At 36.7% G+C, this 15,923-nt stretch overlaps 1 protein-coding gene across 3 annotated transcripts; it reads left to right on the forward strand.

Annotated features, from left to right (window-relative positions):
* Nucleotides 1–1,397: 1,397 nt before the first annotated feature.
* Nucleotides 1,398–15,303, forward strand: LOC114823965 (rho GTPase-activating protein 7-like). 3 transcript variants are annotated; one of them, XM_070819138.1, is made up of 22 exons: nt 1,398–2,421; nt 3,201–3,249; nt 4,259–4,335; nt 5,102–5,172; nt 5,249–5,327; nt 5,435–5,579; nt 5,669–5,788; nt 6,939–7,016; nt 7,187–7,242; nt 7,330–7,399; nt 7,747–7,834; nt 8,607–8,850; nt 10,418–10,639; nt 11,280–11,627; nt 12,169–12,218; nt 12,416–12,476; nt 12,563–12,646; nt 13,471–13,584; nt 13,677–13,846; nt 14,045–14,114; nt 14,400–14,606; nt 14,779–15,303. In XM_070819138.1, the coding sequence occupies exons 1-22, from the start codon at nt 2,365–2,367 to the stop codon at nt 14,962–14,964; spliced, it is 2,646 nt and encodes an 881-aa protein (XP_070675239.1). In that variant the 5' UTR covers nt 1,398–2,364; the 3' UTR covers nt 14,965–15,303. The 3 variants fall into 3 exon arrangements, with proteins under 3 accessions (XP_070675239.1, XP_028955824.2, XP_070675240.1); XM_029099991.2 differs by having other exon boundaries at nt 3,213–3,249; XM_070819139.1 differs by having other exon boundaries at nt 1,570–2,421; nt 3,210–3,249.
* Nucleotides 15,304–15,923: the final 620 nt, after the last annotated feature.

Consider the following 15,923-nt stretch of genomic DNA (forward strand, 5'->3'; position numbering starts at 1 on the left):
CAACTTTACACGCTCCAAAGATTATCTTATCAGTAGCTCTACACATAGGGCTGGTTTGGTATTGCTGTGCTTTGAAAAAAAGCTGCTGTGAGAATAAGCGGCTGTGAAAAAAATCAGCAGAGTGTTTGGTAAACTTTTTTGTAAAAGTGTTTTTGAAAAAAAAGCAGTCTGATAGTGGGTCTTTTCATTAAAAGAGCACTGTAGCTCCGTATGCTTTGAAAAAAAGCCAGTTTTCCAAAGCTACAAATAGCAGCTTCAGCTTTTTCCTTTGATTTCAGCTTATTCTCACAGCAGCTTCCAAAATAAGCCATTTTTTTCAGTTTACCAAACACCTAAAACCCTCACAGCTTTTTTTCATGAGTGCTTTTTATTTAAGCACCTCACTCCCAAACCACCCCATAAGCTCCTCTCTTGTGGCACATTTTCACATATTTAAAACTAGAATACAACAAAGTCACGTATTATCTAAGAGTACTTGTAGATGAATTACTACTATATTTCCAAGTCAATTAATGAATAATTTCTGCGTAAGAACATGCACATCATTAGTGTAAATTGGTGGTTTGACTTTATTTGACTCATAGTGGTCGGCCATGTCGAAGGTGGAGAGGCCAGCATTGGCGTAACGTAGCATGGCCTCGACGGCGTCGTCTCAGTCGATTCTTCTTAAGCCATCGATGGTCTGCCACTTTCTGTTCAGGAATCAGCATATGTCCATGAATCGTTCTCACCATGACTCTATGGGTCTCATTGGTGACCCAAATATTTGCTCGACAAATATGCTCTTGTCCTTTGAAATTATTTTGTCGCGCAAAACCTTTGGCAAAACCCTAAGTATTGACTAGCTTTGCATGACCAACTGGAATTTTAGTCGGGGAAAATTACTTGACCTGACAAAATATGGCTTAATTTGGGGCACCAAACTATCTCCATGTGATTCAATTTAAACGTTCAATCACCAACGGTTTGGATATTTAATGGCTCAATATTTTTTGACTTATAAATATTTTAAAAAATCCAACAATTTTCTTCAGTCCCACACCAAAAATCAACACACTTACCATTTGAGACTGTTTAGTTAAAAAAAAAAAAATATTTGTAAATAGTAATAGCTATGACAATAACAAAACAGGTAGAATTGTTAAATGACAGTTACTTTTAAGACTGAATAGCAATTGCCATGGTAAAAAGGGCGAAGTTGCTATTACTTTAAAAAGAAACTTTAATACACATGGAATATTGAAAAAAAAGAAAAGCAAAACACATGGCATGATTTGTATTTGTATGTCCAAAGCGCGACTGTTGGTGGGGAGAGTGTGTAGAGAGTCCAACCGTCCAAGTCTCCTTCAGGGCCCGTGACCAAGGGAAAGTAACGCGACTCTGAGAGAGAGAGGGGGGGGGGGTTGGGTGGGCAGGGAGAAGTCTCTCATTTTTCCTTCTTGTTCCTCTTATTTAAGCGGTTATTGATATTTTTAGAAAGAGAAAGACAAAAAAAAAATCGTGAGAGAGGAGAAGGGGGCTTCCAACTGCCAACTTGGTATGTTTTGTTTCCCCTCCTATTCCTTCCCTCCCTCCCATTGGTCAGATTTATCCTCCACTGACTTATCGTCGACTGCACACGACCGCACCCTCTCCCTCCTCCTCCTTCACCTTCAGTTTCAAGCAAGTAGGTGAAAAGCAAACCCCCCCCTCTCATTACTAATTAGTACCCCCATTAAAATACTACCACACCCACTGCTCCTCTCTACCTAATCCATTTACTATCATTTTCAATTTTATAAATAAACAGCATTAACGAATTAAGTTGTTTACATTAAACAAAAAGAAAATCGGTAAGATTAAACTTGCGCTATGCATAGACATTATTGTTTTGCGCCGGTAAAACGTCATCTGTATTGATTATTATTGAAGTATTAACAACCAAAAAAAAGGAGCAAAGCGATTCCTGCTCCTAGGACTTGGCAAGTATAATAAAAATAGAGATACTTAAGTCATCTTTTTGGTTGCTTCCCCTGTCGTCCTCCTCCTCCTTGTTTTACATCTTAGCCAGGCACTCAGGCAGCGCAGCAACTCTGGTCGTTGCTCCTCCTTCCGAACTCCAACCATCTCTCTCGCTCTCCCTCTAAATCTTAAACCCTAGAAAAAGCCTCTCGCTCTCTCTCTGTGCAAAGTTGTCAATGCTCTAGAGAGAGAGAGAGAGAGAGAGAGAGAAAGGGCTTTTGGTTTCAGATCGCGGATATCTCAGCTCAGCTCAGCTTGCTCGCCGATCTACGCCGTCTCGGCCGAGTTCGCTCAATGGGCGGCTCGGACGATTGAAATGCTGTCTGCTCCCGCTCTCCGCGATTTCGATGTTAATCGCACAAAATGTCCGCTTCTTTAGCTGCTTTTGAGCGCCCCCTACGGCCGGCTGCCTCTAACACGGTACTTTTTCTTCCGTATTCTGGAAAATTACTAGAACTCGATTGGTTTTTTTTCATTTATTTTATTTTATTTTTTGAATATTTGTTTGAATTCCTTTAGCTGGCTTTTGTGGGAAGCCACCAAAGCTGATGTTGGTGATATGCGGTTTTTTTTTTATTTTTAATATTTTGGATTTCCTTACATCATGGTGGAATGTCCGTCGCAGATGTTGTGAAAATTCGATTGTATTAGATTGATTTTGTATCCATTTTCTGTTCTGATTGCTGGAGTATAGTGTAGAATGGAAAACAGAAGGAAAAATAGACTCAAAGCAATGGGAACACTTGTTGGTGTGGCAATGCACTTGTCGAAATTATTGAACTTGTGCTTAGGCCGAGTTTAATCTGCTGTTTTATTTTCAAGTAATGTTGATACGGATTTGGAATGTTTTGATTTATGATATGGAACACGAACTTCATTAAGACAAGACCGATGCAAAACAAGATAGGCAAGTTTAGGATGAAACTGCAATGCGTTTCCTTTTACCCGAACGAACCCAAACATGCCCAAGTTTGAGGGAATTGACGGAAACTTTGCTATTTTAAAGAGAAGTCAAATGTTTTTATCAATCCTTGATTTTTCAAATGAGTTCTTAATTCTCAGAATTGCAGTCTGTTGGTTATCAATGTAACCTGATCGCGTTTCAAGTGTTCCTTTTCATCCCTTGTGCTTAATTTGCAAATTAGTTTTACATTGTGCTCTGCGGGTGGGTAATATTTTCATTTCTTCTAACACATCAGATGATCCAGCAGGTCTTCAAGAGTGGTCCACTTTTCATTTCTTCTAAAGGTTGGTAAACATCTCTTGTTCTCATGTTCCTTACCCCGCTCCCCTTAAGCAACTTTGGCTGCATTTCCAGCATGTTTATGTATTTGTTATAGGACTCATTTGACTTTGACGTGATTACATTAGTCTTGGAAGGAAAAAAACACTGTGACTATGAAATTAGATAATTTATCTTTATAATGGTATTTGTACTTGGAAAAAAATTCTTTATAATCAGCATATCAATTCGTTGAATACATTAATTGCTTTGATCATTGACCTAATGTTTATCTGTTAGGTCTATGGAGTGTAGTACGAGGAACTAAGTTCCTTGGAAGTCTCATAAGATTGAGTCATCCTCTATTTAGACTTAATAGAAGATTAATGAGGGAGATAACAATAATACAACAGAAATGAAAGGAGAGAAATGGATTTAAATCTACCACTCGGAAAATAACACTCCTAAAAGAACACCCAAGGCACATATTTATCAAACAAAACATTTTAGATTCACATATTGATATCACATTCATTTATCTGATTTATGGATTGATAAGTTGCTTTGACCTTAGCCGATATCCGTGCAGTGTCTTATGTAATTCAAATAAACCACATGACAGGCATTAGAATATTTTTCTAAAATCTGTTTGTTGACTTTACTGTTTCAAGAGAAATAACTGCTTTTGCTCGGTCTAATTAGTAATTATGAACAACTTTTAATATATTATAAGTATTTAAAATATAGGACGAGGAGTTCTTCCAATGAGTGTTTATTTAATTTTTATAATGAAAACCTTCCAAACCAGTTTATGTTGCATCCTATATGTTAGAGGTCTTGGGGACAACTGAAGATTTTGCTTCTTTCCTCTCATCAATTTATACGTTAAGAGTAACTTGGTTTTCGTGTTTGATTTTGTCAACGGGTATTTGAACTTTTAAACTTTTTTTTTCTATTACGCATTTCATAGTTTGTTGAATCACCTCTTCTTCTCTCATTATTTATATATTCAGTTTTTATTTATTGACTTTGCAGGAATAGGCTGGAAGTCCTGGAAGAAGCGGTGGTTTATCCTCACACGGACTTCTTTGGTTTTCTTTAAAAATGATCCTGTTAGTATTAATCAGTCATCTATTTACCTCTTTTTTGGTTATACCAATATGTTCAGGCTTCCTTTTGCTTTCCTTTTCCTTTTCCATAATTTTCCACATTAGTCTGCATGATTCAATGTAGTTAATGGAAAAATTGGTTGGTCACCGAATTGATGTGTGAGTTGTATTGGTTCTATAAATGGTGGACTTGGTACATTCAGTTTTGATGGTCTATTTGTTGGAATAAAAGGTTCACGCCTTAGTATGTTTGAAAGATATTACTATTCTACCATGTGAAGAGATATTGAAACTTCTTCTATTGCCTCATAAAATGGGATGAATCCCTGTTCAGACCTTCATATGTGATCTCGGTGATATGTGAAATTATTGTTGTGGAATTGCATATGTTCTCTTCCTTTAGTGTTCTCGTGTTCTCTATAGGTTATTGAGGAAACCCACTAAAATGCATGGTATCCCATTTCCACCATTCCTTATTAAAATGTCACATTCTCATTGAATAACCAATTGGAGTACAATTTCAATGTAGTCTGTATTTCAAGTGTTTGCTGGTTGGTTATGTGCTGGATTTTCCATAATAACCTGCTAAACTGAGGTAGGACCTTATTGATTTTTGTGCGTGTGTGTGTGTGTGTCTCTCTCTCTCTCTCACTCACTCACTTACTCACTCGTACGCACAGACATGCCCGACAGTCAACAACTGCAAAGTGAATGTTGTTTTTTTTTTAATTTTTTTTAGGAATGAATGTTGTTTTACATCTTTGTACAGAGCGCACTTCCACAAAGAGGCGGTGAAGTCAATTTGACTTTGGGAGGCATTGACTTGAACAATTCTGGGAGGTATGCATGGCAACAATGACCGTTTGTTTTATTATTATCTGCAATCTGACTAATACATGCAACTGGTTTCATGCAGTGTTGTTGTTAGAGAAGATAAAAAGCTTCTGACAGTTTTATTTCCTGATGGACGTGATGGGCGGGCCTTCACTCTTAAGGTGGCATTTTTGTGATATTTTTTTTCGAGAATTATTCGAATATGTAGTATACTTGCATGGTTTCTGCTGATATGATATAATAATTATATGAGTTTTCAAAATCACAGGCTGAGACGTCGGAAGACTTGTATGAGTGGAAGACAGCCCTTGAACATGCCCTTGCACAAGCTCCAAGTGCTGCCCTTGTAATGGGACACAATGGGATTTTCCGTAATGACACGAATGATACACTTGAAGGGTCCTTCCATCAATGTTTGTATTTTTTCATCATTACACATTCAATGTCTCATGATTTCATCTATCTTGAGCTGGCATAGTTATATATAATTTTGGGCTTTCAGGGAGAGATAAAAGGCCTGTTAAATCTTTGGTTGTTGGAAGACCTATTCTGCTTGCGCTAGAAGATATTGATGGAGGTCCTTCCTTCCTGGAGAAAGCTCTTCGGTTCCTGGAAAAGTTTGGTAAGTTGTGATCCATTTAATATTAACAAGATCTCAAACTGAAGGGAAAATTCCTTATTATGTGTATGTAATATCACTATATACAACATAGTAATTTCTGAAGGTTTTAATGTTACCCTAGAACCCTTACTTATTCCAGACAAACTTACGGAATAACCTTTGTTTACCCATCATGTTTGTCTCGTGCATCTATCTGTATCCAATGTCAGATTTTCCAAAAAGTCAACTAAATACAAATTTTGAGATCGGATCACAGGTTTTATGTTCGAACCGTGATCCGGTTTGCACAATCCAAAATGTGGTGGGTTTGCAATCTTTGCTGAAATGGGCGATCCTTTCTCCTTCTTCAGTTTTAATTTTTCATCTCCTTTAGGCAAAAGATTATTTAGCATTTTGAAGTTGTAGGAATTCTGAAATCTTGAAGAAGACAGAGGAACAGTATTGTGGAATCCTCTCCTCTCCTCTTTTTTTTGTTCTTTATTACTTTTACCAATGCCAAGAAATAATATGAAAAAAGCTTAGAGAAAATAATGTATTAAATCTTAACTACCAAAGGTGGCTTCAGCTTGGCAAAGTAATGTATAATGTTTATAATTAGTATAATATTGGTTTACATGAGTGAAAAATATGCAAACTATTTACCATAAGGAAAAGAATCCAGATAAAACTTTTAAACGAACCCATAAAACTGTACCGAGTATACCCCCTAGTGTACCCCATTCCCATAAACTACCGTACCTTGTACCCTTTCCCGTTTTACTTAATGAATTGACCCACGCCCCATGCAACATTGAGGTGGACATATATGTTGGTGTTTTTATCATGTGCGGATTTTTGGGAATTGATGCATTTGACACCCTTCATCTCTGTCAGCTCATTACACTCATATCGGAGTATGCAAAGCATGTGTCTTATTTCACATATTGGCTATGCAGAAGGCAAGATACTCCTTTGCATACCAGTGTGGAGATATCTGTACAAACTGTTAATCCTAATTGCCTATGAAACTATCTGGAAGCACCAGTCTGGGAATTGACTCATTAAGTCATTATACTGGGAGAGATACCTGAAGAAAAATAATGTTAAAAAATATATATTTTTGAGGGTTATACTAAACAGTTTTATAATTTGTAATTTATTTGTCCCATAGGTACTAAAGTTGAAGGAATATTGAGACAGTCTGCGGATGTTGAGGAGGTAGAACGTAGAGTACAAGAATATGAGCAAGGTATCCATTTTATTCAAGTTGAAAGTAAACGTCTGGTGGATTCTGAAAACATAAGAGATTCTCTTGCGTCTCAGTTGGATTTTTTCACTTATTTTTAGCTCATGCCCTCAATTTTCTTGGAAGCATGCATTGATTTCCAGCTTAGTCCTAATTGTTTGTGATGTTTGAAGGCAAGACTGAATTTAATCCGGATGAGGATGCTCATGTTGTTGGCGATTGTGTCAAGGTACTTTCCAAAATTTGTTTGATGTCATTCGTATTCGGTATGAATTATGCTTTACTTCAATATTTAGTCAAGTTGTTTGATCTGCAGCATGTTCTGAGAGAGCTGCCCTCATCTCCAGTACCAGCTTCTTGCTGCACTGCATTGCTAGAGGCTTATAGTAAGTTTAGCTGTATGTTATGCCTTGTGAATTTGTAAATCAGTTAGTGGGTTCTTTGTTATGTGGGGAATTAAGTAACAGGAATAATTTGTGAGACTGTTAAACTACATATGTGAAGTTGTATTGCATAGAAAAGGTTGGCCGTTAGTCTCATGTGTAGTTATCCTTCTGGACATATTAAATGATACTTTTATGCACGATTCAGAGATTGTACCAAGTCTCCATATCAATGTTTCTGTTGTCTGATATTTTCCTCAAGTTTCTGAATCATTTGTACAAATGATCACATATATTTTAGTAATGGAATAAAGTTTTTTTACTGTTTGCTCTGTGTTCTCTTTGACCAGAAATTGATCGAAAGGAAGCTCGGGTTAGTGCAATGCGCTCTTCAATATTGGAGACATTTCCCGAGCCAAATCGCCGTTTATTACAGAGGTAACCTGTTCTCTTACATGATGTGAGATGTCTTCCGTTGGTAAACCTTAAATGGCTTGTCAGTGATGGCCTACTCATAATGTTTGATATGCCTAATTCTGTTCTCTTACATGAGGTAACCTGTTGCCTTACATGATGTGTGATGTCTTCTTCCTTCTGCCTTCTGAGTCCTAGTCATAATGTTTGAGATGCCTAATTCTGTAGTGCACTTGTACTTAATGTGCAAGTTTTATGGGAACTAGATTTTCATATGTTGGCTAGGAAGGCATGCATGGTAGTTTGAAAGGTGATGTACCAAACAATATATAAGCAAGGATGAAGATGTCAGGATTGGTTGAAATATTGGTATTGAGGATTCAAGGATATATTCATGAAATATGGTTAAATATTATGAATACAACGGATGCTTGTTTTAGAAGTTGGAAATTTTGTCAGAAACTTAAGGAAATGTTAATGTAATTAATAGAACGTCAGTTAGACGTGTAAATTTCATATTAGATTGTTGATAAATAATGTGAAATGTAAAATCAAAAGCTCTCTCACTCTGATGCATGAGATTACTTAGAAGCATGCAGGTACTAAAATTTTTGCAAGAACCTGTTTTGAATGTTAAGTTGCTTTAGGAAACAAAATTTTATCCACTCTTGAGGATATCATATTGTAGGGACCACTACTACATATTGATCTTTCTCGTGGATATGCATTCTGTTCAAAATTATGCTAAACGATCATATTGGTCTATAACTTGCTTTTCTCCTTTTTCTTTTTGCAGAATTTTGAAGATGATGCATGTCATATCTTCTCACTCTGATGAGAATCGGATGACTCCATCTGCAGTTGCTGCATGCATGGCACCCTTGCTCTTACGCCCTCTATTAGCTGGTGAATGTGAGCTGGATGATGACTTTGATCTTAATGGTGATAATTCTGCCCAGCTTATTGCTGCTGCAAATGCTGCAAATAATGCTCAAGCAATAATCACAACTCTTTTGGAGGAGTATGAAAACGTTTTTGATGTAAGACTGGTTAAGGATAGTTGCTTTATTACATTCTGTGTTCTTGCTATTTCTTAAGGTGGATCCTGGATTTATAATTCTCATTCTTTCGAAGTGCACAACTTCATTTACTCCAGTCAACTATAATATTCGTTGAAACATGTGAGGATCTCTACTGTCCTTTTAACATCCCCTTTTGTCGTGATTGGGGGTACCATGAGCTTAGTGAAGATTGGTTGAACTAATATTTATTTATTTATTTATTTTTATGAGAAGAAACGAAAGAATTTTATAAAAAAGAGAGAATTTACATAAGTGGAAAAGAGTTCCACCTAGAACCGGGAGTAAGTAGCAAGGACCTTTAATGTAATACTAATTAAACAATGGTAAGGCTAAACCGTATCATTTTAACGGCTGCTAACGAATCCTTTAGTATAGATTAGTTGAACTAATGAAGCTACTGGTACCAGTCATAGGTGCATGGTCATAACAACCCAGACTTAGTTCCTCAGAGATATATCTTGAATATGTTGATATGATGATTGTAGGAAGTTTGTGAGGTGTTAGGTTGATACTCATGTTGGATGTTAAATTCATTTATCTCTCAAAAGATAAAATAGCATAGCACCCACTAATCCCGGAGCACTATAGAAACTTCAGCTCTTCAATGGTGGTTTAAGCTGGGGTGGGGGTGGTGTAGAGTGACTAGGAGCACGAAAGATTTGATGTTAAACCTCCTTTGGGATACCAGACTGGACATGCTAATATTTTGGATGGGACCTAATGAGATGGTTAATACATTGTGGCTTATCTTTGCTTGATCTAGGCCAAGATCCAGTCTTTGTGAGTAATGGATTACCAGCTTATTGACATGTTAGTACTAGTACTATATCATAGGTAAGGTCTCGATATGTTGCGTCCATGACATGGTGAGAGTGCCTGCTTGAGATGGCATCCAACTCCTAAGTGTCTTTGTGGATGATAGAAAAAATTGGATGCAGTTCTAGTCGTTGAAGAATTGGTTGAGGTGTATTGGCTGAAGAAGAAGGAAGGTGTTGTCGTAAATTTTCCTTCCTTCTTTTCTAATGTTATGTGTCTAGTCAGAGATAAATGCTTATCCGACATTCTGTCAACTTTTCCAACCCTGATAACTTCCTGCGCAGACGATGTGTTCTATCAAATGATAGGGCTATGGGGTTTCAACTACAAATCTTGCATTTCACAGTATGTGATAGGAGATTTCATTTTTGGGATTAGTGGGTGCTATGCTATTTTATCTTTTGAGAGAGATGTCAATATCTATTTCTGTAGGAACCTTTCATATCACTCACTCTGTAATACACTCAAATAATTTACTTCATTTTACTTTAATTGTTTGAACATTTTGTTTTCCTGGATGCTATCTTTCTTTGAGCGGCATAAATGATATATTGTTTAAACACAAATTGAGATAAAAAAACGTTACTTTTGCTGACACTGATTCTTATGGTCTTCCATTACATGCTATTACAAAGGCTCTAAATCTTAAGTTCATGTTAGATTTTTCAATTATGCAAAGTGGTCTTCACTTGTTAGGCTCTTGTTTCAGGATGAAAATCTTCTAAGGTGTTCGATCTCTGCTGATTCTCGAATTGAGAATAGTGGAAGTGAAGATTCATCTGATGATGAAAATCTTGATCTGAAAGACAACGGTTACCATGATGCAGAGAATGAAGTTGATCCGGAAACAGATGATGACCCGGATCGAGTTCATAGTGGAAAGTTGAGTGAAAGCAGTGGTTATGCTGGCAGTGACCTCTATGATTATAAGGTTCTCTCCCTCTGTCTCTCCCTCACACACGCTCACTCCACTGTGCTTGTCTTATGCTCTGATTTATGTATGGTTTTAAGATTTTTTTTAAGTGTTAATGGTGGGATTAGAGTCTTTTTCTCTTGTGCGACTGCGACATTAATAGGTTATGCCTTCCTATGCTGCTGATTGCGTTGACTTTCACATCATTGACGCCAGAAATGGCTATGGGCCCTCTGTGAGTTATATGATGTAGTAAAATTATATTTCATTAGTTTGATACAAACACCGGGAAGATGTTTGTAACATTATGCTGGTGGTTCTAGGTGGAACTCTTTTCCACTTATGTAATTCTCTCTTTTATATAAAATTCTTTCATTTCTTCTTGCAAAAAAAAAAAAAAAAAAACATTATGCTGGTCATCCGACCAGATACTGCTAAAAGATCCGTCACTTTTACCTCTTTGGTTTATTTTTTTCTTTTCATAACCTTGGTCTTTGTATAGCTCTGGGTCTTTAGAAATCTAAGGGACGTACTGAGTCTATTAACTTATATGCAAATTACTTATTATGCCTTTTTGATTTGATTTTCTTATCTGTTGAAATATTCAACTGCCAGACTTATAATATTTCCGATTGACATGTAAGTTGGTGTCATACAGGCATTTGGGGTTGATGATTCAGATGTTGGATCACCTAAAGGAAATCATACGTCAGCTGAGAGTTCAAGTTCACATGTTCCTCAAACCATCAGAGATCCAAATGTTGAAGTTGTGGAAAGAGGAAGCAAACCAATTAAAGAAAATGAAAATTTAATTAGTGAGACAGAAACACCAAGTGCATCACCTGCCGGAGATTCTTACAGATCAATGGGAGAGATTCTGTCAGCAATGGATCCAGGGCATCCTTTACCAGTGTCTGGACTTGAATCAGGAACTGTGAAGAAAGTGGCCAAAGTTACAGGCTCCAACCATAACGCAAAGCGATCGGCATTTTGGGGAAGAAACAATGTGAGTTGTCATTTGTTGTTATCTGTTTTATCTTAAGTTGATTTTTGGGTTTACCCAAGCAGCAGATGAATTAAAATCTCATTCAGTAAAGAAGCGGTTTTATTTAGCTGACATTCCTGACATTCAATAATCAAACTTGATAGGTCTTCCTTCTTTTAAAGTCAAATTAACTCTGCATGAGAGATGTGGATCCCCTAATGTTTTAGACAAAATTGAGAGATGTATCTTTTTGTATTGGGTTTAATTCTTTGCATTGAGTACAGAATGATTTATTTGATACCTCTTACAAACTGTATGGTTTCATTATCATGGAGCTTGTGCATCATTTATTAGTTTGTGGACTTTTAATGTCCTCTTCTTTTCTTGTTTTCAATGTGAATTCGCAGTCTAGATATTTTTTTGGGTTTTAATCAGTATGTGACATGATAGCTTTATATTTGTGCATACGCTTTGTTTTACAGGAGATAATAGCTTAGCCGGCTTTTGCAGTTTTGTTTTAAAATCCAGTGGCATCTGATATTCTTCATTAATTGTTATACAGGCAAGAAAGACACCGTCAATGGAATCAGTCGATTCTTCTGGAGAGGAAGAGTAAGTTACTCATCATATGCATTTGTAATTTTGTACTTTGTTGTAGCAACATGCTTAATGCACATGAAATATATGGACATGCTACCTTTTGTTTAAAGCTTTACAACTTTTAAGTAGTTGTTAACAAAAATCTGATATGCGCTGTAAGTTCTATAGTACTTTCAGTAAGTTAAATAATTTGGTTTGTTGTTTTTTAGGCTTTCAATTCAGAGGCTTGAGATTGCGAAAAACGACTTGCAGCAGAGGATTGCGAAAGAGGTAGCTATACTTCTGCTTGACTTATTGTAATGTCAAATTATAGAAACTGGTACTTTTACTAACCGGATTAGACACTCATGTTATAGGCTAGAGGAAATGCAATTTTACAAGCTAGTTTGGAGAGAAGGAAGCAAGCTTTACATGAGCGGCGCTTGGCACTGGAACAAGATGTATGTTCATGAAAATACGCCGGACTAATTTTCTTCCTCCCTCCCCGTCTATTTTATATCTACTTAATGTCTGCATTAGAAGTTTATCATGCTACATTTTATATATCTGCTCGTTTGGTAGGTAAGCTTAAAACAAAAATCTATCTGCATGAGTCAACAATTTGGAATGAACAAGTTTATAATATTAGAATGACCTGACTAGATAATAGAAGGAATGGAACAAAAGACGTGTTGTATATTTTTGCCTGCATTCGGTGATGTTCTGGGGTTTAATCTTCAGTTTGACACCAGGAGGTTGGCTTCCGATTTTCTTTTACATGAGTGCAAATGAAACACAATAACCCTTTTTGGACTTTCTAAACTGATGCATTTTTGTAGTGGTAATAATACCTCACAATTACACCTCTGGTCTGCAGTTTCCAAATGCAATTAGACAGGGCAAAAGTTCTGGTTCTGTCAGTTGCATAGGCAACTGGCTAATGTTCGTGTACAGCACTTTTTATTTTATTTTATTTACAAGAACACTTAATTATTAGTAATTTAATAAACTTGATCAAGTTACAGAATTAGACTTGATGTTAAAACCTTCTAACTGTTTTTTTTTTTGGTGAAAAATCTGCTGAATGTTGATCAAAAGAAAATAAAACCGCCTTGCTATATTATTAGTTCTAGATTGTCTATCTGGGAGCTAGATCTTAGGTGTGTGCATGTATAGTATTTAAAGAAATTAATTGGTAGTACTTTGATTCTTAAAAGTAATTTCCCTCTTTGCTTTTTGGCTGTGTATTAGACCTTCGATTAACTATCTGTAAATGATGATATAGGTTTCAAGATTGCAAGAGCAGCTACAAGCTGAGCGAGATCTTAGAGCGGCATTAGAGGTCGGTTTGAGCATGTCTTCTGGACAGTTGGCCAGTTCATGTGGCATGGATTCTAAGGTTTGTGTAGATTGTAAGGGATTTGTTTTATTTTAATTCTGTTTTATGTCATTTATCCAAGCCAGATTCTTATAATAAATTCTGGTGTGAAGACACGGGCTGAGCTTGAGGAGATAGCCCTTGCTGAAGCGGATGTGGCCAGGTTGAAGCAGAAAGTTGCAGAACTTCACCATCAACTTAATCAACAGCGACAGCATCATTATGGTTCTCTCTCTGATGCTTGCGACCGTTATCAAAATGGCCAAAATAATAATTCCCAACAGTGAGTGTGCAGAACCCATCTCTTTCTCAAAAGAATAAAAAATGCTGTTGTAAACCCAAGACTTGTAAACATCGGAAAGTAGATTGCTATATGTTTGAGGGTTTCATCAATGCAATTTACAGAGCTTTAGTACTAATAGGAATTTGTTTGGTTCAGGTCAATAATTTCTTTTGATTTTAAATTGTTTGCTTTTTGCAGGAGGTTTCTTCAGCAAGATTTTGATGCAACCCTTGCCTTCTGTAATCATGAAAGGAAACAAAGGAATGAGGTGAGGTGTTATGTTTTTCTATCTTCGATACTTCATACTCCATATTAGGAAGCATTCATACTTTGGATATTTTTCAGTGATTTGTTAAATGTTGTTTTCTTGATGTTCCTCTTTTATTTATTTATTTATTTATTTATTTTTATCCTTGCACTACCTATGTCTCTCAGTTATATATTCATCCAATTCCAACATAGCTGATGCTTTCACGTTTATGCCAGATTTCGTCACATTTTTATTTCAACTTTATACTTAACAATCCAGTACTCCTTGACTATTTTGCTACAGGAGAGTTTGCTGGGGGCAGATTGGAGGACTATCAAAGGCCAAATTTTAGCATCTGCCAGCAGTACAAGGCAGCCTTCTAGGAAGCAATTCATGGATCCGGCTAGCAGAAGTGAATCAAAAAATACTGATGCATCAACAAGTTTGTCTGTTGATGAGCTTTCTGCTGTGGATTCTGCTTCCATGCCATCGACTTCAAGAGCACCAGAGGCAAGTGTTTCCTTTTTGCTGCGACTGTCATTTGTAACTTGTGGTTGAGCTTCTCTCTAAAAATTAAAATTTTGCTATTTAGTTTCTTTGAAATCTTATCTTGTATTAACTCTGGAATGGTTCCCACCTCGTTCAAACAATTGTAACGTATTGATGTTGACTATGGTTCCAGGCGGTGGATTATCCAAGGCATCCATCAACAGCATCTTCTGCCTTGGTAGAACTAACAACTCGCCTTGATTTCTTCAAGGAAAGACGTTCCCAGCTGATGGAACAGCTTCATAATCTTGATTTAAATTATGGCACGGCATCTTTGCAAGACTCAGTTTATAGACCATCATCTCCACCATGGAATTGACTGGCGGAGAAGGTACCCATCAAATGAGTCGGAAGAAGAATGCCGGACACCGTGTTGTATATTCTTTGACAATGTTTGCATATAAATAGTCATGTGGTACTCTTGTTTGATTATCTTGTTTCATATTCAAAGTTGCTCTTTTTGTCTTTTCGTAGTGAGGGGATGTGAACGGAATTCGGGTGAGAAGTGTGTTCATTTTGTTGTGTATTGATGATTCCTTTTGTTGGTAACAAGGGCCCTGTAACTGTAAACAAATCTTCTGTTGTTGTGTCCATAGGTGAGGTGGGGTGATGCTATTGAATTATAATATTTTGCATTCAGCAAAACTTTTTGATGTCACCCTACATTTTTTCTTACCGCATACTTCAATTTTTGATCTTCTTCAATTTATTTAATCCAATGGCTGAAAATTGAGGTGTGTAATAGCACCGTCCTTTTTTTATATTGAAGTGGGGGTGGGGTGTGTGATAGCACCGCCCCCTTTTTTTTATATATATATATTGAAGAGGGGGAATCAAGTCTAGGTTAATTCTTGTGATTGTTCATTCCTTGTATTCATTTGGGGACTTTATTTAACACTTGACTTTTAAACGGTAGTGATTTCATTATAATTGTACAACAAAGGTTACATCCTTTGCAAGAACAACCATAGAGGAATTGGATAACGTTTTGCAACATGGGCTCATGTCAAATAAGCAGCCCGTGTTAAGATATTGTGTTTCAAGAATAAGTAGCGGTAAAATAAAGCAATTGAGGATTTGTTAAATTTCAACATAAAAGTGTTAAAATTGTGTGTAAATACAAAAATAGACACATTGGTAGCAGTGGAAGCGTTGACGGCGATGGTGATGGCAATGACAACAGCAAGGGTATGATGGTGGTGTCAATAGTGGATTGTGGTGGTTGGCAGTGTAGAGGTAGCAAACTAGTAATGGTGGTAGGGGTGGTGGTGGCGACGA

This window comes from Malus domestica, chromosome 03, assembly GCF_042453785.1.
Source record: "Malus domestica chromosome 03, GDT2T_hap1".
NCBI classification, from domain to species: domain Eukaryota; kingdom Viridiplantae; phylum Streptophyta; class Magnoliopsida; order Rosales; family Rosaceae; genus Malus; species Malus domestica.